The 27,195-nt window shown below is 45.3% G+C and overlaps 3 protein-coding genes across 9 annotated transcripts in view; 2 read left to right on the forward strand and 1 right to left on the reverse strand.

The window, feature by feature from the left end:
• The window catches only part of LOC143956493 (NACHT, LRR and PYD domains-containing protein 12-like), a 79,789-nt gene extending 70,196 nt beyond the window's left edge, over nt 1-9,593 (forward strand). For all 6 annotated transcript variants that reach the window (XM_077466676.1, XM_077466677.1, XM_077466675.1 and 3 more), the window contains one exon: nt 7,689-9,593. In XM_077466676.1, the coding sequence (XP_077322802.1) occupies nt 7,689-7,776 (88 nt within the window). In that variant the 3' untranslated portion in view covers nt 7,777-9,593. The remainder of the gene's footprint in view (nt 1-7,688) is intronic.
• LOC143956606 (NACHT, LRR and PYD domains-containing protein 12-like) overlaps nt 1-10,698 on the forward strand; it is a 198,475-nt gene extending 187,777 nt beyond the window's left edge. Inside the window, exon 13 of the mRNA XM_077466819.1 lies at nt 9,763-10,698. The gene's annotated coding sequence lies outside the window, so the exon portion shown is untranslated. The remainder of the gene's footprint in view (nt 1-9,762) is intronic.
• Nucleotides 10,699-14,016: 3,318 nt separating this feature from the next.
• LOC143956498 (serine protease inhibitor A6-like) overlaps nt 14,017-27,195 on the reverse strand; it is a 38,156-nt gene continuing 24,977 nt past the window's right edge. For both annotated transcript variants that reach the window (XM_077466695.1, XM_077466696.1), the window contains exons 4-5: nt 21,000-21,147; nt 14,017-14,276 (exon numbers count right to left, since the gene is read on the reverse strand). In XM_077466695.1, coding sequence (XP_077322821.1) covers nt 14,085-14,276; nt 21,000-21,147 — 340 coding nt within the window. In that variant the 3' untranslated portion in view covers nt 14,017-14,084. The remainder of the gene's footprint in view (nt 14,277-20,999; nt 21,148-27,195) is intronic.

A 27,195-nucleotide genomic window follows, 5' to 3' on the forward strand; every position in this document is an offset into this window, starting at 1 on the left:
TTCAATTACCAGGCCCTTCAGGTCTGACATGGATATTAAGGGGAACCCCGTGTCAAATTTAAAAAAAAAATTGACGTGGGGGTCCCCCTAAATATCCATAACCAGACCCTTCAGGTCTGATATGGATATTAAGGGGAACCCCGCATCAAATTAAAAAAAAATTGACTTGGGGGTCCCCCTAAAAATCCATATCAGACCCTTTATCCAAGCACGCAACCTGGCAGGCCGCAGGAAAAGAGGGGGGGACGAGAGAGCGGCCCCCCCTCCCTCCTGAACCGTACCAGGCCACATACCCTCAACATTGGGAGGATGCTTTGGGGGTCTGTGACCCCTCAAAGCACCTTGTCCCCATGTTGATGAGGACAAGGGCCTCATCCTCACAACCCTGGTCGTTGGTTGTGAGGGTCTGCGGGCAGGGGGCTTATCAGAATCTGGACGCCCCCTTTAACAAGGGGACCCCCAGATCCCGGCCCCCCCCCTGTTTGAAATGGTAAGGGGGTACCCTACCATTTCACAAAGAAAGTGTCAAAATGGTTAAATAAGACAAACACACTTTTGAAAAATTGCTTTATTAAAAATAAAAAAAAGATTCCAGCGGTGCTAATCCACTCTTGCTATCCAGCGACGGGTCTCCGGGGTCCAGCGATGGATGATCATATCCAGCGACGGGGGATCTCGCTGTCCATACATCCTTCTTCTGTCTCCACTCCGGAGACACTGCAGAGATCCCAGCGCTGACGTTTCTTATATAAGGAGGGCGGGGCCATCCGTCACCTGACCCCGCCCCTCTGATGCTGGACAGGGAAGCCAGGGGTTCCCCAGTGACGTGTGGGTGATCCCGCCCCCTCTGATGTAACGCAGGTTTCCTGAAGGGTCTGGTTATGGATATTTAGGGGGACCCCCACGTCAATTTTTTTTTTAATTTGACACAGGGTTCCCCTTAATATCCATGTCAGACCTGAAGGGCCTGGTAATTGAATTTAGGGGAACCCCCACGCTTTTTTTTTATTTTTATCAATGATTGAATGAATTGTCGGCTAATGCAGAGAACACTCATTGAGTGTTCTCTGTATTACGGGACCCGACAATAGCCGCAAGTGATTTTAAAAGACTTTTTTTCCTGCACAAATGACACTTTGTGCAGGGACAGTTCTAAGCACCAGAAACATGCACCCCTTCACAGGCATACTATAGATACCCCCCAGCTACGAAATTTAAAGGAATATTACACTTTTATTGTTTCACTTTAATCATTATTAAAATCACTGCTCCTGAAAAAACGGCTGTTTTTAAAACTTTTTTTGCATTAATCCATGTCCCCTGGGGCAGGACCCGGGTCCCCAAACACTTTTTAGGACAGTAACCTGCATATTACCCTTTAAAATGAGCACTTTAGATCTCTCCCATAGACTTGTATAGGGTGTTCCAGCTTTTCGAATTTGCTGCGAACAGCCCAAATTGTTCACTGTTCGCTGAACAGGCGAACAGGCAATGTTCGAGTAGAACATGAGTTCGACTCGAACTCGAAGCTCATCCCTAGTCGAGAGACTCAAGACATTCTTTTTTGTGACACCCTGTTCAAGTGACTCGTATAAAAAAAAATGCAAGCGAGTTTGAAGTGTGAAATTGAGTAAAAGTGCTTAAGAAACTTTGGAAATGTAAGGAAAGCTTATTGAGAAGCTGTGCTATCATCTCCACAAGTGTACTGATGGCACAAGGCCTTTAAAAAGGAAGTAAAGCCTCTGGAAAAAAAAAATACACCCTGCAAGACAAAGGCATAATGAGCTAGTATGCATAGCATACTAACTCATTATGAATTACTTACCTCAGATCGAAGCCCCCACATCAGCCCTCGTTCGCCTCCTCCCACATCTATCCCGGAGTGACTTCCAGGTATGCACTGTAGACATCGGCACCACTATTTCTACAAATATCTCCTAAACCTTTTAGGTTTGGGGGATATTTCTTGCACCTACAGGTAAGCCTTAATCTAGGCTTACCTGTAGGTTAAAGTGGTTGTAATGGGTTTACAACCACTTTAAGGAAGGATAAGAAGGTTTTGAAGATGAAAAATGATCAGGACTCCCCTTTTCATCAAAAACTGAACAGAATGTGGATGCAGTGAGGTCTTTTCTCAAGTGTGATCAATGGCTCACTATTAGAATGATTGCAGAGGAAATGGATATTGCAAAGTCAATTGTTTATGAAAACATGACTAAGGTTTAGAACAAGAGAAAAGTGTGTGTAAAACTTGTTCCAAAGAACTTGTCACCTGATCAGAAGGAACACCGCCAACTCGTTTGCCAAGCCCTGTTGGCCTATATGGAAAGAGAGTTTTTTTGAGTCAAGTGATCATGGCAGATGAATCCTGTGTGTGTGCGTATGATCCTGAGATGAAGAAACAAAGTTCAGAATGGCACACGCCCTTGTCAACTCGCCCCAAGAAGGCTCAAATAAGCAAATCAAAAGTAAAATCAATTATTTTTATTCATCTGGAATTGTCCTACTGGTCAAACTGTGAATCGAAGATTTTACCTGGAAGTTGCTTGAGACAAAGAGTTTTTCATGTGTGTCCTGAGATCGGCTCAACTTGGATCCTTCACAGAGTTTTTGGCTGAAAAACACATCACAGTGCTTCCCCATCCTCCCTACAGCCTCAACTTGGCTCCTTGTGACTTTTCCCTAAAGATGAAGAAGGGTTTGAAAGGACAGCAACTACACAGGCTCTGGATGCCATCCGACTAGAAGACTTGCAGGGATGCTCTGAAAAATGAAAAAAATGCTGAGAGCTTTGTGTACACTCACAGGGTGCATACTTTGAAGGAGACAATATTCAATTGTAAACTTTTTCAATAAAATCATTTTTAAAATATCATTCACATTACTTTCTGGACACACCTCATATTCTCCACAGCATCTACTCTTTGGTGGAAACTCTCTGAATTTCTCCATATCCTGCCTATGTGCGATCTCCAGCTCGCTAATCATAGTTTCCATATCCAGCTTAGTAGGTAATAAGGCAAAGCACTTGCATTACGGCACTAAGGCGTAGTGCCTTAGGGTTCTGCCTAAGGCACCACGCCTTAGGCAGAACCTGCTTAATCTGTTCACTCCTTCTGATCTGTACCTTCCTCTTCACCATTGTCCTCCCCCATACTCTCCAAAGACTTAATACAGTGATGGGGGCTAGGTAATTTCTGCATCATTCTGGGTATTCACAGATGTTTCCATGCTCAGGATATCCAAGCTCTGCTTGTCATAGAGAGCCGGAGAACCTCTACAATCAAGCAGCAGAGTTGAATGTGTCTATGGCTGTTTCTGCTAGTGCTCCGCTCTCTTCTGCCTCCACATGTGCAGATACCTTCTTCCTCTGAGAGTTAGCAGTGCTCCACAGTGCCCTTTGCTGGTTAAAATAAGATTCAATTTCCCCTGCTCCTTTATTCTCTTGTAAAAAACTCTCTCTCCTTGAGTCCTGAGACTTTGGCCACTGCTTGTTCGATTTCCCCATCTTACATAGTTAGTAAGGTTGAATAAAGACACCAGTCCATCCAGTTCAACCTGAGTGAGTGTCTACAATAATCCCTTTCCCTGTACATTGCACACTCACATCAGTCTCCATTCTTATATTAGGGCCAATTTTGGACAGAAGACAATTAATCTACCTGCATGTCTTTGGAGTGGGGAGGAAACCAGAGTACCTGGAGGAAACCCATGCAAGCACAGGGAGAACATGCAAACTCCAGGCAGGTAGTGTCATGGTTGAGATTCGAACCAGCAAACCTTTTTACTGCTAGGTGAGAGTGCTAACCACTAAACCACTGTGCTGCCCAGCAATGCTTGTCAACAATGCTTGACCACTGCTTGTTCGTTTTCCCCATCTGTCCTGGTTGCTAAGAATATCAGAGCAAGACTGGACGGCACAGGTTAATACCCATTGAAAACTCAGCACTATCTCCCAAACACACACGCTCAGCCAGAGATTACTTTACAGACAAGCCAGAAAGCTCAGTTGTAGAGCTGCACAAAGCGCCCCGGAAGCAAGGTCTGGAAATGGGGAAGCACAATATGACAACCACTGGGAGGAACCAACATTAGAAGCATATCGGCTTGGGGAGCACTCCATGGACCCAGGGGATTAAGGTCAACACCTAATCCAGTGACTGGCTCACCAACCTTAGGTAAGTCAGAAGTACTCTTCTCTAGTCTAGGGGGTCCGTCTATGGCAGCAGATTGAGGGTGAACAAAGCAGCTATTTTTCTTTCCTTATTTTTCTAACCAACAGGCAGAGAGGAACAATAATGGGAGGGGTGAAGAAGGGGAGAGCAGGCATGAGTTTACCTGTTTCCTGCTCCCACTCCAATGTATTCACAGTACCCCGACAGTACTCCAACCCCTGAGTGACAGCGGTGGCTCAGTGGCTGGTATCGGCTGGCATCAGTCTCAGAGGGCATTTAGACAATTTTAGCTATTAGTATAGCCTGTGCATTGATCCCTGCATCGGGTTTCGGTCCCTAAACACCCACCGGACAAACCTAGGAGCTCTCAGCTGGTGTGCATGTTCCACGCCATTACAGACCACGCCCCCATTCCACACTGTTTCATTTAACCACCTAAAGGGCAAGTTCACCTTTAATGAAAAATTACAGATCTCCTTCCTCACCCCCGTCCCGTCCCGCTGACCTGGACCACGGCAACCTACGGTTCTAAGCCCCGGTATGTCCGCTCCAGGAGTAAAGAGCTTAGAAATTCCCTGAGCTGAATGTCCAAAACTCCCCTCATCAGGAGAGACATTTTAGAGCATTCTAATTGGTCAGCGCCATCACATTGGCGGCGCTGACCAATCAGCAGCTGCATAGCCCGTCCTGTCAGCTATGGTGAAGACGCGTGGATGCAGAAAGGATCTCTAAGCCCTGGACTCCTAGCGCAGATATACTGTGGCTTAGAACCGATGATTGCTGTGTTTCCGGTCAGCGGGACCCGGGGGGAGCGAAGAGGGGGACCTGTGTAAGTTCACCTTACAGATTTTTCTGCAAAGGTGAACTTACACTTTAAGGACCGGGCCTATTTTTCAGACTCAGTGTTTACAAGTAAAAATATTTGCTATAAAATTACCCAGAAACCCCAAATATTATATATTTTTTTCAGATACCCTAGAACATAAAATGGCAGTCATTGCAATATTTTATGTCACACTGTATTTGCACAGCAGTCTTTTATTTATTTATTTATTTATTTTTTACACTGTCCTTTTAAAATAAAAAATTGGGTCACTTTTATTCCTATTACATAGTTACAGTAGGTGAGGTTGAAAAAAGACACAAGTCCATCAAGTCCAACCTATGTGTGTGATTATATGTCAGTATTACATTGTATATCCCTGTATGTTGTGGTTGTTCAGGTGCTTATCTAATAGTTTCTTGAAACTATCGATGCCCCTCGCTGAGACCACGGCCTGTGGAAGGGAATTCCACATCCTTGCCTCTCTTACAGTAAAGAACCCTCTACGTTGTTTAAGGTTAAACCTCTTTTCTTCTAATTTTAATGAGTGGCCACGAGTCTTGTTAAATTCCACAAAAAAGTTTTCTCCCTATCGTGGGGTCACCAGTACGGTATTTGTATATTGAAATCATATCCCCTCTCAAGCGTCTCTTCTCCAGAGAGAATAAGTTCAGAGCTCACAACCTTTCCTCATAACTAATATCCTCCAGACCCTTTATTAGCTTTGTTGCCCTTCTTTGTAGTCGCTCCATTTCCAGTACATCCTTCCTGAGGACTGGTGCCCAGAACTGGACAGTATACTCTAGGTGCGGCCGGACCAGAGTCTTGTAGAGCGGGAGAATTATCATTTTATTTCTGCAGTTGATCTCCTTTTTAATGCCAATATTCTGTTTGCTTTGTTAGCCCACCTCCCACCCCTGCCACAGAGACCACTTTAATCGTAAAGAGGACAGTCCGCCATTTTTAAAAATACCGGGGTTATGGTAGCTAGCTGCTGCCATAACAACAGTATTTAATGTCAAAGTAGTGAGGTATAATGACGGTGGCTGGTCCTTACATAGTTAACAATTGCTCTTGTAACCACCTCCCATTGTTAATGCAATTTAATCACAACAACTGTTTATTGCAGTGAGTGTAGTGCCCCACATTCCTACCCTCCATGTGGCACCCAAAGGTCTTTTATAATCCTATAGTGTATACTACCAAAAATAATTGCTGTGTACTGCTAAAGTGTTTGGGGTGGCTTGAATTAAAGGTGGTAATCCTAATGACATAATGAAGTGCTCTTACCTTATTACTTGTGACTGTCAGGATGCATGAGGCTTTGTTTAATTTAGAGCCCTATTTTTAGTGCCACTTTACCGTCATTTTAGTGACACTATTCGGGCTTTCACACTGGAGTGAATGGAGTCTTTTTCTAGGCGCTATACAGGCCTTACTTTTAGTGCTGTAGCGCTTAAAAAACGCAGGCAGTGTGAAAGGGGTCTTATTCACCACTCTCTGAAGAAGATACCAGTCAAATGGATGGTTAAGGGGGCCTATCCATCATTTAGGAGTGCCATTGATATTCATTAGACATGTGCAATTCGTTTCATTCCGAATCGAAATTCGGACGAATTTTCATTATTTGGACATTCGGATGCATCCGAATTACCGAATTACAATGCTAACGAATTCAAATGAAATTTGAATCAAATTCGAAAAATTACATTTTGCGACCCGAATTTGGGGCCACGTATCTCGGGGCCACTTGCAGCTAGAAACCCCAAATTTGGTATGCAAACACAGTAGAACTAGCACTATAACCTCTCCAAATTTGGGGTTTCTAGCTCCAAGTGACCCCGAGTTACGGGGCCCCAAATTCGGGTCGCAAAATGTCAAGCACTTTTCTGCAGTAGAGAATGACATTTTGCAACCCGAATTTGGGGCCATGTATCTTGGGGTCACTTATAGCTAGAAACCCCAAATTTGGTATGCAAACACAATGGAACTAGCATTACAACATCTACATTTGGGGTTTCTAGCACCAAGTGACCCCGAGATACATGGCCCTAAAGTCGGGTCGCAAAATATTTTTGAATCCGGTTGAAATAGTTTCCAATGCAGTTGAAATAATTTCGAATCATGTTGAAATCATTTTGAATCCGGTAGAAATATTTTCGAATTTGGTTGAAATATTTTCAAATGTGACCAATTTTTCGAATTCAGTAGAAAACAAACTAAATCCGAAAACGAATTTAACTAATTTAACTAATATAACTAAACGAAATTAATTAATTAACGAATTAAAACGAAACTAAACTAAACAATTTTTTTCCTTTTGCACATGTCTAATATTCATTCAAAATTGCATGCGCATAAGGCACGATCACAATGCAATTAGTTGGAGACCTTTAGATGTTTATATACATTATTGCTTTATGTTGTTTGAACATGTTTATTATAGTTACTTTGATTCTGACTATATGATTGACAATGTGTCTGAATGATAGGGGGATATAGTGTGTAGTTCATGGACAACATTGTCTGTTCCTAATGATGAGGGAGGGGCATAAACTGGATTAATTTATACTTACATAATTTATCTACATCAATAAAGATATTTATATATATGTTCTGATGGGAGAAGATCTCTATGAGGTGAGAGCGTTCTGCTGAGATCTGATGACTATTTGTATTCTCTCTTCTAGGATCAAGTACAGCAAGTTGTCAGAGGACGCAAAAAGAGAACTAAAAATGCTGGAAAATCTCCGGCCGGGACTGAAGATTTCCTTATAATAACCCTGGAGAAGAGCCCTTCCCACATCGGTGAATGGAGTCAGGGCATTGCTCTGGATGATGAGGAGAAGGAGATTTAGAAATGACAAATCCAGTCCAAGAGGAGAACGATCCTCCGCAGATGAACTAATACATGATATACAAGGACAGGATGGAGAGGGATTTTGTTATAAAGGAGTTAAAGGCATTCTCTGTTAAAAATAAGCATTTCACATACAAAATAACTCGAGGAACACAACCGGACTGATGATTGATTCCCCGGTCTTCATCTTACACATCTCTTACTAAATCTTTACAGCTGCTGAAATCCTTTTTTTCTGGGTGGATTCTTGTGCCGATGTTTTGCCAGCAATCCCATTTTTTTTCAAGGGAAGAGAAATCCGAGATTTCCGTGGAAATACCAGAACAAGATTCAACCCCCTTCTCATAGTGCCTGCATGATGCTGAGCACACTGTGGGCCAACCGACCTCCCGCACTGACTCCTCTGTGAATATTCCTGTCTGTCGTGGCAGTTTGCATTACAGACATTTATTAAGTCAGAATTGTTATTGTGATTGGCTAATAGACATGTGAATGCATTTTTGTCCAAATTTTGGGTATTTTTGTTATCTTTTTAACAAACGATAATGAACATGCAGAATCGGAAAACCAAAAAGATCTGACATAAACAAATGCTTTATTTTCGTTTTCATTGCGACAACAGTTCAATATAGATAGGAGATCCGACATGATGCTGACAGTAGCGATCTGTGTCCACCGAACCTGTGGCCGAATGTGCCTAACCTTAGCTCTATTAATCCAAGATTAATCCACCTAGAGAGAAAAGATTTGACATAGAGAGAAAAGATTTGACATAGGGAGAAAAGATTTGACATAGAGAGAAAAGATTTGACATAGAGAGAAAAGATTCGACATAGAGAGAAAAGATTCGACATAGAGAGAAAAGATTCGACATAGAGAGAAAAGATTCGACATAGAGAGAGAAGATTCGACATAGAGAGAAAAGATTCGACATAGAGAGAAAAGTTTAGACATTAGGAAGACAATAGCAAAAAAGGTTGAATGTGCCTAACCTAACTCTATAAGTCCAAGAGTATTCTGCTATATATTAATAGTTTTACAATTATATAATTAGTAATATATAGCAGAATGCATAGAACAATTTAATATGAATACTTTATGACAATTTGAACAAATTAAAACTTATTTTTGATTTAATTTATTCTGTTGCTCTCGTGTGCTTCGTGGAAAGTCCCGTCATTTGTGCTCTCTTTATTTAATATGTTGAACCGGGATGGAGGAGGGGACTTGAACCGCCCCATTATTCCTCATTTAAAGTCCCAATAAACCCTTTTTTTATTTTAATTTTCTTTGCTCTATTAGTCCAAGGTTATTTGACATAGAGAGAAAAGATTTGACATGAAGATTCGGCGAAGCAGTCACCACGGGCAGACATTTATGGTCAAATGCTCCACCCATAGGCTATAGAAGAATTCTAATGTTGGTTGACTAGTAATAATAATTAATAAATATAATTATTACTAGTGTCATACAACATTAGAATTCTACTATAGCTTGTAGGCGGAGCATTCGACCGGAAATGTACGATTGCGGCGTCGTACAGTTTAGCTGCTCTGTCAAATCTTCTTAGAACATTCGACAGACACCATAAGCCTTCAATGACAGAATCGACCTTTATTATTTTGGATTTTCGGACGAATGCATTTTTTAACCAAACAAAATAAATAAAAACTGATTTCGGGAGTAACTAAATAAATGTATTTTTCAGACGGAAATTAAATTCCAAAACAAAATATTTCAGTGTGCACATGTCGATTGGCTAATAGTCTATTAAACGATCTGGTGGCAGCTGATTTGGGGTGTAACAAGTTACATAGTTAACTAAACCCAGTGACAAGCACTCTATCTGCTGGCACTTGGATTTTCCAGCAATCTGTGTGTATGGTGAGGCCGAGTGTCATCAGGTGACAGTGTGGTTTTTAGTTTGGCCATTCAGAGCCACTGTTAGAAATCACGGGGCCCCATACCGGCCCCCTCAAATATATATATATATCATTTTTCCCCTTAAAATCGGGAGGAAATCGCGGGTGCGTGTTATACGCCGATCCTCCGCGATTTCTGAGCGATTTTTGGGCTCTGGGCAGCTTTCAGCCACCTTCGGCCCTTCTCGCAGCTTTCGCCCGCCTTCGGCCGTTCTCTGCGACTTTCGGAAAACCGCGAGAAGGGCCGAGAGTGGCCAAAAGCCTGCCGAGCACGGCCGAAGGTGGCCAAAAGCTGCCGAGTACGGACGAAGGCAGCCAAAACCCGCCAAGTGTGGCCGAAGGCGGCCAAAAGCTTCCGAGAACTACCGGGCGCCGCTGAGATACACAGGACATCTCGGCTGCGCCATTTTTAAAAATAAAAGCTGACATCACTGAGGGGACAACGATACACAAGGCTGCAATGACGGACTTGCTGCATGACAAGGCTGCAATGATGGACAGGCTGCATGACGGACATGCTGCATGACAAGGCTGCAATGATGGACAGGCTGCATGATGGACAGGCTGCAATGATGGACAGGCTGCATGACAGACATGCTGCATGACAAGGCTGCAATGATGGACAGGCTGCATGATGGACAGGCTGCATGACAAGGCTGCAATGATGGACAGGCTGCATGACAAGGCTGCAATGATGGACAGGCTGCATGACAAGGCTGCAAATGACAATGACAAGGCTTCATATGGACACTGATAAGGCTACATTGATGGGCATTTAAATGTAAGTTAAATTTCCCTCCTAAAAGTTTTTTTCCTTGAAATTCCCTCCTAAACTTGGGGTGCGTGTTATATGTCGGCGCGTGTTATACGCCGATAAATATGGTAATTATATTAATACCTAACAATTATGATTAAAAATGTTTTTTTATTCTTATTCTTATTAATTAGTTCCGTTATCTCCCTTACTGTCTGAAACCAGCACCGCGATAGAGACTGAGCACTGACACCAGCGCCGTGATAGAGAGCACTGACACCTGCACCATGATAGAGAGCACTGACACCACACCAGCACCGAGATAGAGAGCACTTACACCAGCACCGTGATAGAGAACACTGACACCAGCACCATGATAGAGAGCACTGACACCAGCACCATGATAGAGTACACTGACACCACCCCCGAGATAGAGAGCACTGACACCAGCACCGAGATAGAGAGCACTTACACCAGCACCGTGATAGAGAGCACTGACACCAGCACCGAGATAGAGAGCACTGACACCAGCACCGAGATAGAGAGCACTGACACCAGCACCATGATAGAGAGCACTGACATCAGCACCGTGATAGAGAGCACTGACACCACACCAGTACCGAGATAGAGAGCACTGACACCAGCACCGAGATAGAGAGCATTGACACCACACCAGCACCGTGATAGAGAGCACTGACACCAGCACCAGGATAGAGAGCACTGACACCACACCAGCACCGAGATAAAGAGCACTGACACCACACCAGCACAGTGATAGAGAGCACTGACACCAGCACTGTGATAGAGAGCACTGACACCAGCACCGTGATAGAGAGCACTGATACCACACCAGCACCGTGATAGAGAGCACTGACACCAGCACTGATACCAGCAACTCGATGTGGGACCCAAAAATATGACACCGCTCAACCTCTTCAAACAGGAGGGTACAGGCATATAGTACGGTGTGCTTTTTTTGTACAAGGAAGTGAGCCAAATGTAGAAAAAGGTCTGTGTGCTAGATTATATAAATCGTTTATAGAGTTATGCATATACATGGTCTACTGGTCACATGTGTTGAATTCCTCCGAGATCCATGCCTCATTAATTTTTATAAATGTGAGGTAGTCAACACTGTCGTGAGCTAGGCGAGTACGCTTATCGGTCACTGGACGAGGGGCAAGCGAACAGTTCCATTGCAAATTGGGCAAGCTCTGGCCAGAGGTCAAGCCTGCCCACTCAGTAGTCCAGGGGTTCATCACTTCTCAGAGCGTCCACATTGGCCATTAACCCGATGTAGTCGGACACCTCACGGTCTAGGCATTCCCTGATGCTGGATCCGGATGACACCTGTCGATGGGTCAGCTGAAAGAATGATCTCATATCAGAAGTGACCAACACATCTTCAAACCAGCCTCTTCTTGCAGGTGCTGTTGAATTGGTACCCGCAACTCCTTCTATGGGAGTGGGAATTCCTCCTCTGCCAGCGCACGCAAAAGCAGAATGCAGCATTTCTCGAAGCAAGGCCTGGAAGTGCTCCATTCTGCCAGCCCTCTGTGACGGCGGGTAAAATTTCCACCATTTTGTGTTTGTACTGGGGGTCTAAGTACGTTGCCACCCAGTACTGGTCCTTGACCTTTATGCTTTTTATACGGGGGTCCCTGTTAAAACACTGGAGCATGAAGGCCCCCATTTGCACTAAACTGGAAGCGGTGTGGTGGCCTGGCTCCTGCTCATCATCCAGGATAATGTCGTCCTCTTCATTCTCCTCTCCCCATTCACGGACAACAGGGATCCTAGAAAGGTTTAAAGCATGCTCTTCTTGCTCCTCCTCATCCACCCCGGCACCATCCTCCTCTGACTCCTCTTCAGACTCCTGTTCTTGACTTGTCTCAGATAGAGTAGCCCCCCCTGGGAATTCATCCAGCATTGCGACTTCCTCATCTTCCCGCTCCTGCTCCTCCACAGCTTGATCAATGACACGACGCAATGCACGCTCCATAAAGAAGGCATAAGGTACCATGTCACTGATGGCGCCATGGCTGCGACTGACCAGTTTGGTGATCTCCTCAAATGGCCGCAGAAGTCTGCATGCGTCGCGCATGAGCAGCCACTGGCGCAGTGAAAAAAAACCCCAGCTCCCAGAACCGGTTCTTCTGCAGAGTTCATACAGGTAGACGTTAACTGCATGTTTCTGCTTGAGCAGCCTATCAAGCATATAGAAGGTTGAGTTCCATTGCGTCGGGCAATCGCAAATAAGACGTCTGACCGGCAGATTGTGTCGCCGCTGAATGTCAGCAAGGTGTGTAATATGTGCTGCTTTTACTCACAGATCTAAGTGTTTTTCCCCCTGATTTTCAGGGAGAAGAAACAGCCAGATCACTATTCTGTGTGTTTGCAAACACAGAAAACTCTGTGTTGGGATTGGTACTATTCCTCCCACTGATACCAATGATGGGGCACTATTCCTCCCACTGACACCAATGATGGGGCACTATTCCTCCTACTGACACCAATGATGGGGCACTATTCCTCCCACTGATACCAATGATGGGGCACTATTCCTCCCACTGACAACAATGATGGGGCACTATTCCTCCCACTGACACCAATGATGGGGCACTATTCATCCCACTGACACCAATGATGGGGCACTGTTCCTCCCACTGACACCAATGATGGGGCACTATTCCTCCCACTGACACCAATGATGGGGCACTATTCCTCCCACTGACACCAATGATGGGGTACAATTCCCCCCACTGACACCAATGATGGGGCACTATTCCTCCCACTGATATCAATGATGGGACACTATTCCTCCCACTGATACCAATGATGGGGCACTATTCCTCCATAGATACCAAATGATGGGGCACTATTCCTCCCACTGACATCAATGATGGGACACTGTTCCTCCCACTGATACCAATGATGGGGCACTATTCCTCCACAGATACCAATGATGGGGCACTATTCCTCCCACTGACACCAATGATGGGGCACTATTCCTCCCACTGATACCAATGACGGGGGACTATTCCTCCCACTGATCCCAATGATGGGGCACTATTCCTCCCACTGACACCAATGATGGGGCACTATTCCTCCCACTGACACCAATGATGGGGCACTATTCCTCCCACTGACACCAATGATGGGACACTATTCCTCCCTCTGATACCAATGATGGGATACTATTCCTCCACAGATACCAATGATGGGGCACTATTCCTCCCACTGACACCAATAATGGGGCACTATTCCTCTTACGGATACCAACAACTCCTCCACCTAATGACCTATGCTCTCTGTAACTGAGGCAATGTTTATTCTCACTGATGCCAGTCCCGGATATTTTCTACCCTCACTGGGCACAGTCCAGCCCCACTAAAGTCAGAAGGACAGTAAACTGGCCCTATGAGAAGTTTTAAGACCCCCCTGATCTAAATATTTGACAAACCATCCGGAGAGTGTACAGCTTTTATTCATCAAGTTTTATTCAATCCCCCGGAATGTTACATTGTGGCAGAGATGGGAACATTGTGGATTATTGCTCTGTAGGGTTGATGACCCTCCCCATGAAAAGAATGCTGTTGGTTGTTTGCTCAAACATGAAGAAAATAAATGGCTTATCAATGTATATCGATGGGGGGAGAGAATAATTAACCATCTCCACGACGGTGGCTGCGGCGGCCTCTGTCCCTCCTTCATCCACATTTATGACAGCCTGGTGTATGGCCTGAAATATAATAACAGACATGATAAGATCAGCAAATAATCAGCAAACACAACCTGCTCAGCTCTAACTCTATAAGATGATTGGTGTCGGGGTAATGGGAGTTTATAATCAGTACAAGAAAAGACCAAGAATCATTCTATATATACAATTATGTTTGTGGGATTTTTCTAATAATTTTCGCCAGTTCCTTTGCTTACTGTCGGCTAGACCCGTGTTACCCAACCAGGGTGCCACGGCACCCTGAAATGCCATCCCGGACAGAGGGGGTCTGCATTGATTGATTGTCAGTGCAGCCCCCCTCAGGATGCCCACTCAGGACCACCAGGTAAGCCAACTAGAGCCCACAAGGGACGTCAATCAATGCCCATTAGGGATGGCACTCTGTGCCCATCGGTGATGCCTGCCAGTGCCTCCTGATGAGCACTGCCTATCAGTGCCATTTAACAGGGCCACCCATCAGTGCTGCCTATAAGTGCCATCTATCAGTGCCACCTATTAGTGCCCATCAGTGCCGCCTATGAGTGCCCATCAATTCTGCCTATGAGTGCCCATCAGTGCCACCTATCAGTGCCTATCAGTGCTGCATATAAGTGCCTCATCATCAGTGCCACCTCATCAGTTCCAGTCAGTACTGCCTCATCAGTGCCCGTCAGTGAAGGGGAAAACGTACTTATTTACAACGTTTTGTAACCGAAAATTTTCTATTTGTAGCGCAAAAAAATAAAAACCCTCCAGTGGTGATCAAATGCCAAAAGAAAGCTCTATTTGTGGGAAAAGATAAAAACGTCCTATGAGTACAGTGTAGCATAACCGCACAATTGTCATTCAAAGTGTGACAGCACTGAAAGCTGAAAATTGGCCTGGGCAGGAAGGTGTATAAGTGGCCGGTAATGAAGGGGTTATACGGGGTTACATAGATGCGGCCACTCAGCGTTAAGGCCCACCCGTCAAGAGGCCGAAAAGATGCGTACTGTTGGCACCAAGAGGTTAAGGCACGACTGCAATTTGAAACACAAAAAGCTGTTATTCTTTAAGTTATGGATAAACACTGAAGGGTGAACCACTCTTTGGGTCTCCTGTAATCTCAAAATCTCCTTACTTAGCATTACATAAAGCGGAGTTCCATCCTGGGTGAAAGTCAGCAGCTACAAATACCGGATATAAATACTGCAGCTGCTGACTTTTAATAGAAGGACAATTACCTGGTCAGGGAGCCCGCAATGTCGGCACCTGAAGCCAACCCGTCCCTCGGCTATGGGGGCAGGCACCGAGATCCTTACTAAGGGAATCAGGAAGTGAAGTCTTGAGGCTTCAAAGACTCTTTCCTACTGCACATGTGCGAGTCACGCGGCACTTTCTGAATGGTCCGCTGTCTTCTGGGACCAGTGATGTCACTGGGGGGGCAGAGGGGGCCATGGCCCCCCAACATTATACTGTGCCCCCCAATTAAAATAAATGAACATTGGGATTGGGAGTAGTCTGGAATGCAGGGGTCGGGGATGGACTGAGCCACCGTAGCTCCGGCTCCTCCTCCACCTGATTCCATTCCTAGCCACTGGTTGCTAGAGCTAGAGCCACCTCTAGCAACCAGTGGTGTCAGAGCCGGCATTAGCAGTTCTCTCTCACACGTGATTGGAAAGGAGACCCAACCGATCTGCTCCTTATGCATGACCCCTCCCTGCCGCCGACACTGTCCCTCTCCTCCTGTGTGTACCGCTGGAAGTGTGAGCTTGTTAGCTTCACACTTGACTTCCCCCACAACACACACTGGAGGAGAGCGGCGATGGGGGAGGAAGGAGCAGATCGGATGTGTCTCCTCTCCCATCCTGTGCAAGAGAGGAAGGAGGGGAGAGAGAACTACCAGGTGTTATATCGAGAAATTAAGGCACTAATGGGCACTGATCGGAGGCACTAATGGGCACTAATACGCAGCATTAATAGGCACTGATAGGAGGCACTAATGAGCACTGATAGGAGTCACCAATAGGCACTGATAGGAGGCACTAATGAGCACTAATATGATGCACTGATAGGCTGCATTAATGGGCACTGATAGGTGGCACTGATAGGCATTAAGCACAGATAGGCGGCATTGATGAGCACTGATAGGCAGCAGTCATAGGCTGCACTGGTGGGCACTGATAGGCGGCATTGATGAGCACTAATAGGTGGCACTGATAGGCGGCATTGATGAGCACTGATAGGCTGCACTGATAGGTGGCATTGATGAGCACTGATAGGTAGCACTGATAGGTGGCATTAATGGGTACTGACAGGCGGCACTGATGAGCAATGATAGGTGGCACTGATAGGTGGCATTGAAGAGCACTGATAGGTGGCACTGCTAGGCTGCATTGATGGGCACTGATATGTGACACTGATAGGTGGCATTGAAGAGCATGTATGTGTCAGGGCTGGCTTAGCCCTTCCTCCTCTGGGCTGGCTGCTCAGCTGTCGGCTAATTGCCAGCTCTCTTCTCTTTCCACAGTTACCAGTTGTTCCTGATGATGCCTGTCTGACCTGCCTATTTAAAGCTTTCCAGCTCACTCTTTCCTTTGCCTTCGTGTTGGTCACATCACTAGGAACCATCTCCTGCTGTTTTGTTTCAAGACTGGCTTGCTGACATCCCCAGTCATTTCCACTGCTGGTTTTTCGATGGACCCAGAAAAACTGTCGGCAGTCCTACAGTGGCCCCGGCCCGTGGGTTTACATCCTCTGCAGCGTTTCCTGGGCTTTGCCAACTACTATCAGAAGTTTATTCGTAACTTCTCGTCTCTGGTCAAGCCTCTGACTGATATGACCAGAAAGGACGGTAACCCTCAGAGTTGGTCTCCGGAGTCCATTAAGGCCTTTGAGACTCTCAAGGCTGCCTTTGTTTCTGCTCCTGTGTTGGCACATGCTGATCCTATGTTGCCTTTTATCCTAGAAGTTGATGCTTCTGAGACTGGAGTTGGCGCCCTTCTGTCTCAACGTCCTAACTCTGAGAGCGCTATGCATCCGTGTGGTTACTTTTCCAAGAAATTGTCACCTGCTGAGTGCAATTATGAGATTGGTGACAGAGAGCTTTTGGCGATCATTTTAGCCCTGAAAGAATGGAGACATCTCCTTGAAGGTACCACTGTGCCTGTTCTTATTCTTACTGACCATAAGAATCTTACATTCTTGTCTGAGGCTAAGCGACTCTCTCCCAGAAGGGCGTGATGGGCTCTTTTCTTGTCGAGCTTTAATTACATTGTCTCATTCTTACCCGGTACTAAGCTGATGCCTTGTCACGACAATTTTCCTCCACTTCCAGGTCGGAGTCGGTTCCGGTTCCTATGATTCCTCCTGATCGTATCTTGGCTATGGTTCGCACCAGTCTTACTTCTCCTTTGGGTGACAAAATTCTTGCTGCTCAGGTCCATGCTCCTCCTGATAAACCTTGTGACCGCTGCTTTGTCCCAGAGAGTCTCCGTACTGCAGTGCTCCAGACTTATCATTCTCCCAAGGCAGATGGCCATCCTGGGAAGAATCAACTCACTCCACGACACCTTCCAGTGGGCCTCCTACAACCCATACCCAATGGAGAGAGGCCCTGGACTCACATGTCTATGGATTTCATTGTGGAATTGCCCAACTCCCAAGGCAACACTGTTATCCTTATGGTGGTTGACCGGTTTTCAAAGATGTGTCATTGTATTCCACTTAAGAAGTTGCCCACCTCTAAAGTACTGGCTTCCATTTTTGCTCGGGAGATCTTTCGCTTACATGGGCTAGGTGATTGTCTCGGATAGGGGCAGTCAGTTTGTCTCCTGGTTCTGGCGAGCCTTTTGTGCACAGTTGGGAATCCAGCTTGCGTTCTCTTCTGCGTATCACCCGCAGTTTAATGGGGCCGCAGAATGAGCCAATCAGTCCTTGGGGCAATTCCTACGTTGCTATATTTCTGACCATCATAACAACTGGTCTGACCTATTACCATGGGCAGAGTTTGCTCACAACAGTGTCTTGAATTCTGCCTCCCGATTGTCTCCATTTATGGCGAATTATGGTTTCCAGCCTTCCATGTTGCCTGACTCGTTTGTTCCGCAGTGTATTCCTGCGTTAGAGGAGCATCTCCATGGTCTTCGTTCCTCTTGGGTACAAGTCCAGGAGGCTTTGCGTCATGCCAATGATAGGTACAGACTCCATGCTGACCGCAGACGCCTGCCTGCACCTTCCTACCAGGTTGGGGACAGAGTCTGGCTGTCATCTCGCAACCTCCGGCTTTGTGTTCCCTCACTGAAGTTTGCACCTCGGTTTATTGGGCCTTTCCGTATCCTTCGCAGGCTCAGCCCTTCCTCCTCTGGACTGGCCGCTCAGCTGTCGGCTAATTGCCAGCTCTCTTCTCTTTCCACAGTTACCAGCTGTTCCCGATGATGCTCGTCTGACCCGCCTATTTAAAGCCTTCCAGCTCACTCTTTCCTTTGCCTTCGAGTTGGTCACATCACTAGGAACCATCTCCTGCTGTTTGTTTCAAGACTGGCTTGCTGACATCCCTCCTGGCTTCTATCCTGCTTGCAGTTGCTCTCCTCGGATCCCTGACATGTGGACTGGCTGACTACCCGATCTGGCTACTGGACTCTGGCTATGCTTGACTACACTTTTTCCTATTTACCTTTTCATTTTTATTAATAAACAAGTGTGATTTGATTGTACTTCTGTCTCTGTCTGTTTCATGGTTCCTGACAGTATGTTAGCCCAACATTGAAAGAACAATTACACGTTTTGAGTCTAAGTGGCTGCTTACAGCTGCAATGTTCAGCTAGCATCTCTCTTTCTAACAAGACCTCTGGAGTGCATTCTATTCTTGAGATATACAGTGTATATATATATATATATATATATATATATATATATATATATGTATATATATATATATATATATATATATATATATATATAAACTGCGGTTTATAGTTTGCCCCCCTACTTTTGTCCCTGCCCCCCCATATGTCCCCCTAAATATATGAAAGCTGGAGATGCCACTGTCTGGGACCCAGAAGGTGATGGAGGGAAGTAAGGGCAAAAAAAGCCCACAGAAGTGACATACCTCGCCGCGGCGCAGTGGGACAGAAGTCCGGAAGAAAATATAAGAAAAAGGTATGAAAAAAAAAATCTAAAAATGGGGGGGGTGGGGTTTACTTACATGCTAAGGAGTTACATTTTTGCTTTAATCTGCCTAAGGATGACACTTGAAGCTGAGAGGCCCCTTTGCTTTGCTCAGGCCTGCCCATTACTTCCCTGTTGCTCTTGTTGGCATCACAGCTCCTGAGTGGACATAACAACGTCTCTCTTGTTCTCATAACTCTTAACGACTCTTTATCTGCTTAACTCTTCATTTACCTTTTTACTTTCTTTTTAGTTTTAGAGTAGAAAAGAGTTAAAACCTTACAAAATATTTCCCTTGATGTGGTGGTCGTCCAATCAAAGGTAACATTTACAATCTGTCTCAGTTTGGCACTATAAATTCACATGTAAAAGTGACACTTTGGGTTGTATGTATAAAATAAATCTCCATTGAGACTGCATGTGAATTTGTTTTGTGTGAATGGGGAAAATCCAAAAATATGAAATGTATTACTAATAATTACTAACTATTAAATTATAGGTATTGGAATTTCCTTTCAAGTTTGGCTGTTAGTGAACGTAACGAAATACAAATGTATCTGAAGTTATGAATTATCCAAAATAACGAATGCCGCATCTAAACAAAGGGAACGGAACAAATAAAAAATTATTGTTATTTCTTTTTATTGATTCGTAACATTCCATTCGTTTAGATGCAACATTCATTATTTCGGATAATTCGTAGTGTTGAATAAATTTGCATTTGTTATGTTCACTAACAGCCAAGCTTGAAAGGAGATTCTAATACCTATAATTTAATAGTTAGTAATAGTTCAGTTATTATTAGTTAGCTATTATTTCAAATTTTCGAATTTTCCAGTTTTCGAATTTACACATTTTCGAATATTCGAAATTTAAGGAATACTCGCAATAACTATTTAAAGGGGGTTTTCGTTAATTAGGATATTTCCAATTTAAAGCGGGAGTCCGCCGGGACTCCGCGTTTTTTTTTTTTTTTTTTAAAGCCAGCAGCTACAAATACTGCAGCTGCTGACTTTTAAAATAGTGACACTTACCTGTCCAGCGCGCCCGCGATGTCGGCACCCGAAGCCGATCTGTAGATCGTTTCTCGGGTGCTGCCGCCGCCATCTTGGCTATGGGAATCAGGAAATGGAGCCTTTCGGCTTCATTTCCCGGTTCCCTACTGCGCATGCGCGAGCCGCGCTGCGCAATAAGGACGGTCCCCGCTGCCTCTGGGATCTGTGTGTTTTCCCAGCAGGCAGCGGGGCACTTGCGGAAAGGGGCGGGCACTTGCGGAAAGGGGCGTAATCTACGCCCCTTTCCGCAGAGAGCTATCCCGGACGTGGGTGCATTTACCTGGATTATCCAGGTAACTGCACCCCCCTCCCCCCTGAAAGGTGCCAATTGTGGCGCCGGAGGGGGGGAGGATTCCGATGAGCGGAAGGTCCATTTTAGGGTGGACCTCCGCTTTAAAGAATTTGACTAAATTCATTAAGAAACGAGTTTGGAACAAAAAGAATTGGACGTGTCTAGAGGATATTAGGTCAGAGGTCACATGGTGTTTATGGGCCAAATATAAACTCCATAACAGGAATAATGAATAGAATGGACTCTTACCGATCCCACTTTAAGCCCGAGATTGCCAGTGATTCCGGAGAAGTCTGCAGCATTGGTGAAAGGGGTTTTGATGCCAACTTTAGGTAACTCATCCTTCAGGTTTATTTTGGAAGTAATATTAAATTTGGGTACAGAAAGTTCAATGGTCCTGTGGAGTAAACAAAACAAAAACAATGAAGCTTATGAGAACTGAAAAATGCTGATAGCGGCAATAATCATTGGGATAAAAAAGGAAACCTCAACCACCTTCTCTATCCACCCCACTGCAGCTGAGACCCCCATAGAGCTGCCGATCCACCAAAACAATTGTAGAGCCGTACATGACCCAGCATTAGAAAGACAACAGGACAATTTATCATTAACCACTTGCCGACCGCACATTGCACTTTTACTGCTGCAGTGCGGGCCGTCTGTGCAGAATCATGTACAGTGGATCCTCAGATTGCGAGTAGTGTGGTTTACGACCATTTCGCAATACGTGCTGTTTAAAAAAAAAAAAATCCTGACTCGCTTTGACATATGAGTGCTTTGGATTACAAGCATTCTTCTGGAACAAATGATGCTCATAATCCAAGGTACAGTGGTACTTTGGATCACAAGCATAATTAGTTGCAGAAGAATGCTTGTAATCCAAAAGCACTCATATATCAAAGCGAGTTTACCCATAGGATTCAATGGAAACTCAGATAATCCGTTCCACAGTGACTGCTATTTTACCGCAAGTGGCCAAAGGTGGGGGTGCACCGGAAACACTCAGAGACGCTCTGAGACATTCAGAGAGGCTCGGAGACATTCGGAAACCTGAGTGTTTCTGAGTGTCTTCGAGCAGCTGCGAGTGTTCTCCAAGCGGCTCCAAGTGTCACCTCTGGCCAAATGCCGTACTGCACACCCCAGAGGCTTGAATCTGTCCAATTCCCGCCCACTGATATATGGCCTCGCCGATCATCAGAACAAGTTACAGGAGAGAGCTGTGTGCATGTAAACCACACAAAGCTCTCTTTTGACAGGGGTGATGTGCCAGTTTTTGTTTCCCTGCAAAGCAGTAAAGCACCACAAATCTGTAAGGGGGAACTTAAATAGGACCCCCTCCACACCCTGCACCCCCCCACCCCTCAGTCCTGCTGACCTGGAGCATGACGATCTCCCATTATGAGCCTTGGTATAGCCTCTTCACGGGTCCCGGGATTAGAAAACCCCTCGGCTTTCTCTTTTCCTCTTCCCAGGATGGGCTATGTAGGTTCTGATTGGTCAGCGCTGTCCATGGGACGGCGCCAAACAATTAGAATGCTCCTAATCACACCTCCTGATGGGGCACATTTTGAAGATTAAGCTAAGGGAATTTCTAAGCCCCGGACCCGTGTGGAGGCTATACCGGAGCTAATAACGGGAGTTTGCCACGCTCCAGGTCAGCGGGCCTGGAGGAGGGTGAGGAGGGGGTCCTTGTTGTGGAAATTTTATGAAGATATCTTTTAACCACTACAGCCCCGGACCAATAAACACCTTAAGGACCAGAGGTCTTTTTCCAATTTCGCACTGCGCTGCTTTAACTGGTAATTGTGCGGTCATGCAATATTGCACCCAAACAAAATTTGCGTCCTTTTCTTCCCACAAATAGAGCTTTCTTTTGATGGTATTTGATTGCCTCTGCGATTTTTATTTCTTGCCATATAAATGGAAAAAGAGCGAAAATTTTGAAAAAAAAATGATATTTTCTTCTTTTTGTTATAAGAAAAATCGAATAAACGAAATTTTAGTCATACATAAAGGGCAAAATTTATTCAGCCACATGTCTTTAGTAAAAAAAATGTCAATAAGCGTATATTTTTTGGTTTGCGCAAAAGTTATAGCGTCTACAAACTAGAGTACATTTTCTGGAATTTACACAGCTTTTAATTTATGACTGCCTATCTCATTTCTTGAGGTGCTAAAATGGCAGGGCAGTACAAACCCCCCCAAATGACCCCATTTTGGAAAGTAGACACCTCAAGGAAATTGCTGATGGGTATGTTGAGCCCATTGAATATTTATTTTTTTTGTCCTAAGGGATTGAATAATGACAAAAAATAAATAAAAATTTTACAAAAAGTTGTCACTAAATGATATATTGCTCACACATGCCATGGTTATATGTGGAATTGCACCCCAAAATATATTCCGCTACTTCTCCCGAGTATGGGGATACCACATGTGTGGGACTTTTTGGGAGTCTATTCGCGCACGGCACCCCGAAAACCAATCACCACCTTCAGGATTTCTAAGGGTGCAAATTTTTGATTTCACTCCTCACTACCTATCACAGTTTCGAAGGCCATAAAATGCCAAAATAGCACAAAACCCCTCCAAAATGACCCCATTTTGGAAAGTAGACACCCCAAGCTATTTACTGAGAGGCATGTTGAGTCCATGGAATATTTTATATTTTGCCACAAGTTGCGGGAATATTACAAACTTTTTTTTTTTTGCACAAAGTTGTCACTAAATGATGTATTGCTCACACATGCTATGGGCATATGTGAAATGGCACCCCAAAATACATTCTGCTGCTTCTCCTGAGTACAGGGATACCACATGTGTGGGACTTTTTGGGAGCCTATCCGCGTACGGGACCCCGAAATCCAAGCACCGCCTTCAGGATTTCTAAGGGCATACATTTTTTATTTTACTCCTCACTACCTATCACTACCTATCACAGTTTTGAAGGCCATAAAATGCCAAGATGGCACAAACCCCCCCAAATGACCCCATTTTGGAAAGTAGACACCCCAAGCTATTTGCTGAGGGCCATGTTGAGACCATTGAATATTTTTTTTTTGTTCCAAGGGATTGAATAATGACAAAAAATGTAAAAAAATATTTTTTTTTACAAAAAGTTGTCACTAAATGATATATTGCTCACACATTCCATGGTTATATGTGGAATTGCACCCCAAAATATATTCCGCTACTTCTCCCGAGTATGGGGATACCACATGTGTGGGACTTTTTGGGAGTCTAGTCGTGCATGGCACCCCGAAAACCAATCACCACCTTCAGGATTTCTAAGGGTGCAAATTTTTGATTTCACTCCTCACTACCTATCACATTTTCGAAGGCCATAAAATGCCAAAATAGCACAAAACCCCCCAAAATGACCCCATTTTGGAAAGTAGACACCCCAAGCTATTTACTGAGAGGCATGTTGAGTCCATGGAATATTTTATATTTTGCCACAAGTTGCGGGAATATTACAAACTTATTTTTTTTTTGCACAAAGTTGTCACTAAATGATATATTGCTCACACATGCTATGGGCATAAGTCAAATTACACCCCAAAATAAATTCTACTGCTTCTCCCGAGTACGGGGATACCACATGTGGAGGACTTTTTGGGAGCCTAGCCACGTAGGGAACCCCAAAAACCAAGCACTGCCTTCCGGATTTAAATATAAAATGCTACCAAAAAACTGTTAGCGATCGCAGGGATCAGGCCTGACTCTGCGATCGCTGCAGTTATGTGTTTAGTTTTTTGTAAGTGACAGTGATCGATCGATACTGCACTTGGGTGGGCTGGGCAGAGGGGCAAAACGCAGGTGCTAGCAGGTATCTGGGCTGATCCCGCTAACAATGCGTTTTTTTGGAACCCTGAACTGCTGGGGATGCTAGTATAGATCTGATCAGATCAGATATTGATCTGTTCAGATTCTATACCACTACAGGAGGTTTATGCTTTGCGTGTGGGTGTTAGCGGTACTGGCACTAACCTAGCGCTGCCTGGTGCGACGCAGACCCTGACCCTAAAACCTAATTGATATCACCCGCCGGGTGATCAGGGGGTTAAACCTTTATTGGGTAATAAATGGTGGGTGCCCCGATGCTATGAAAAGCAAACTAACCAGAGTCACCCGTAACACTTATTCAGTGATCAGTGGTGAAAGGGTTAACTAGGGGCAATCAGGGGGTTCAAATTTTTATTAGGTAGTATATGGGGGTCCCTGGCACTATATAAAAACCTGACGGGGAACCTAAATAACTAACTGGCTAACCAGCGTCACCAGTGACACTTATACTGTGATCGCTGGTGAAAGGGTTAACTAGGGGCAATCAGGGGGTGAAAACCATTATTGGGTAGTATATAGGGGTACCTAACGCTATAAAAACCTGGCGGTGAACCTAAAAAAATAACTAGCTACCTAACGACACTAGTGACACTAATGCAGCGATCAGAAAAACGATCGCTTAGTGACACTGGCAAAAGGGGGTGAAAGGGTTAACTCTAGGGGCAATCAGGGGGTTAAATCTTTATTGGGGGGTGATAGGGGGCTACCCTGGACCTAACACTAACTGCCCTGACAGTTTTAACTGTTACAACTGACACTGAATGCATTGATCAGTAAAGAAATGATCAATGCAATCAGTGACACTGTGACTGGGGGGGGCGGGGGGGGTATCGGGGGGCGATCGGGGGGGTTTGTGTACCTATGTGTACCTATGTGTCAGTGTAGTGTTTTGGTGCACTTACTTTTAGTCTTCTCCTCGTAGTCCGGTCAAAAAGACCGCCCCGAGGAGAATACACAGTGGGAGGAAGCTCGTCATTGGCCAGGAGCTATCCAGAGGGGGTGGCCAGAAACCAACTGCCATCCCCTCATCACGGATCGCTCCTGGAGGGAAACGGACCGCCGTATTCAGCGGGAGGGGGTCTGATCGGACCCCCCACCCGCTGGAAGGCAGGCACGTACATCTACGTGCTTGTGCCTGCCTGTGCCATTGCGATGACGTATAATGGCAATACGGCGGTCCTTAAGTGGTTAATATGTATTGCCATAGTGTCTCCCAGTGTTAATTCTCCCGCAGCCCGCTGTAAAGAGCTGACTGGGGCAGACTGACGCTGGTTGAGATCCGATTGGTAGTGGAAAGCTCCTTAGGGATGTAGAGAAGTGTTTGCAGAGTGGGGACATGTCCACCAGCGAAGGGCCCCTGTGCGATGCACAGAACGATCGTCTGGGGGGGATGTGTTCGCTCTGCAGACACATTATCAGTTTAGTGGATGTGCGCTCCTGTCACCCTTGTGTGCCTGATCAACGTATTTATGGTGCCATGAGCGTACGCCTGCAGATAATCTCCCATAAGCAGGAATAGTAGTCATTGTTTCGTTGTTGTATAAATTCATTTTTCCTGTGTTGACATTCACATCCTGTGTTGTCACATCCTTATTTGGCCATATCCTTAATTGGTCATATCCTGTGAGGTCATATCCGGTGTGGGAGGCGATTGGCTGTTTGTAATTTCTTTTACCACCTTCTGCATGCATCCTTCCTGCCCTTGTCCCACCATCTGAATGCTTTTGTCCTTCCTCCTGCCTGCCCTTGTCTCAACTTCTGCCTGCCTTTGTCATGCCTCCTGCCTGCCCTTGTCTCACCATCTGAATGCCTTCCTGACTGCCCTTGTTCAGCCTTCTGCCTGCCTTTGTCCTTCCTCCTGCCTCCCCTTGTCCCACCATCTGAATGCCTTTGTCCTTCCTCCTGCTTGCCCTTGTCCCACCATATGAATGCCTTTGTCCTTCCTCCTACCTGCACTTGTTCAGCCTTCTGCCTGCCTTTGTCCTTCCTCCTGCCTGCCGTTGTCCCACCATATGAATGCCTCTGTCCTTCCCCCTGCCTGCACTTGTTCAGCCTTCTGCCTGCCTTTGTCCTTCCTCCTGCCTGCCGTTGTCCCACCATATGAATGTCTCTGTCCTTCCCGCTGCCTGCCCCTGTTCAGCCTTCTGCCTGCCTTTGTCCTTCCTCCTGCTTGCCCTTGTCCCACCATCTGAAAGCCTTTGTCCTGCCTCCTGCCTGCACTTGTTCAACAAACTGCCTACCTTTGTTCTTCCTCCTTTTTGCTTTTATCACACCATTTGAATGCCTTTGGCATGACTCCTGCCTGCCTTTGTTTAGCCTTCTGCCTGTCTTTGTCCTGGCTCCTGCCTGCCTTTGTTCAACCCGCTGCCTACATTTGACATACCTCCTGCCTTCCCTTGTCCCACATTCTGCTTGCTTTTGTTTTGCCTCTGGTCTGTCCTTGCCAAACCTTCTAATTGTATTTGTCCTGCCTTCTGCAGGCCCTTTTACCACCTCCTGCCTGACTTTGACCTGCCTGCCCTTGTTCCACTTTCTGCTTCCATAGTACTATGGTTGAACTGGATGTCTTTTTTCAACCTAAATAACTATGTAAGTATGA

This window comes from Lithobates pipiens, unplaced genomic scaffold (genome assembly GCF_037356315.1).
Source record: "Lithobates pipiens isolate NorthernLeopardFrog02 unplaced genomic scaffold, aLitPip1_a1.2 Scaffold_37, whole genome shotgun sequence".
In the NCBI taxonomy this organism is placed as follows: domain Eukaryota; kingdom Metazoa; phylum Chordata; class Amphibia; order Anura; family Ranidae; genus Lithobates; species Lithobates pipiens.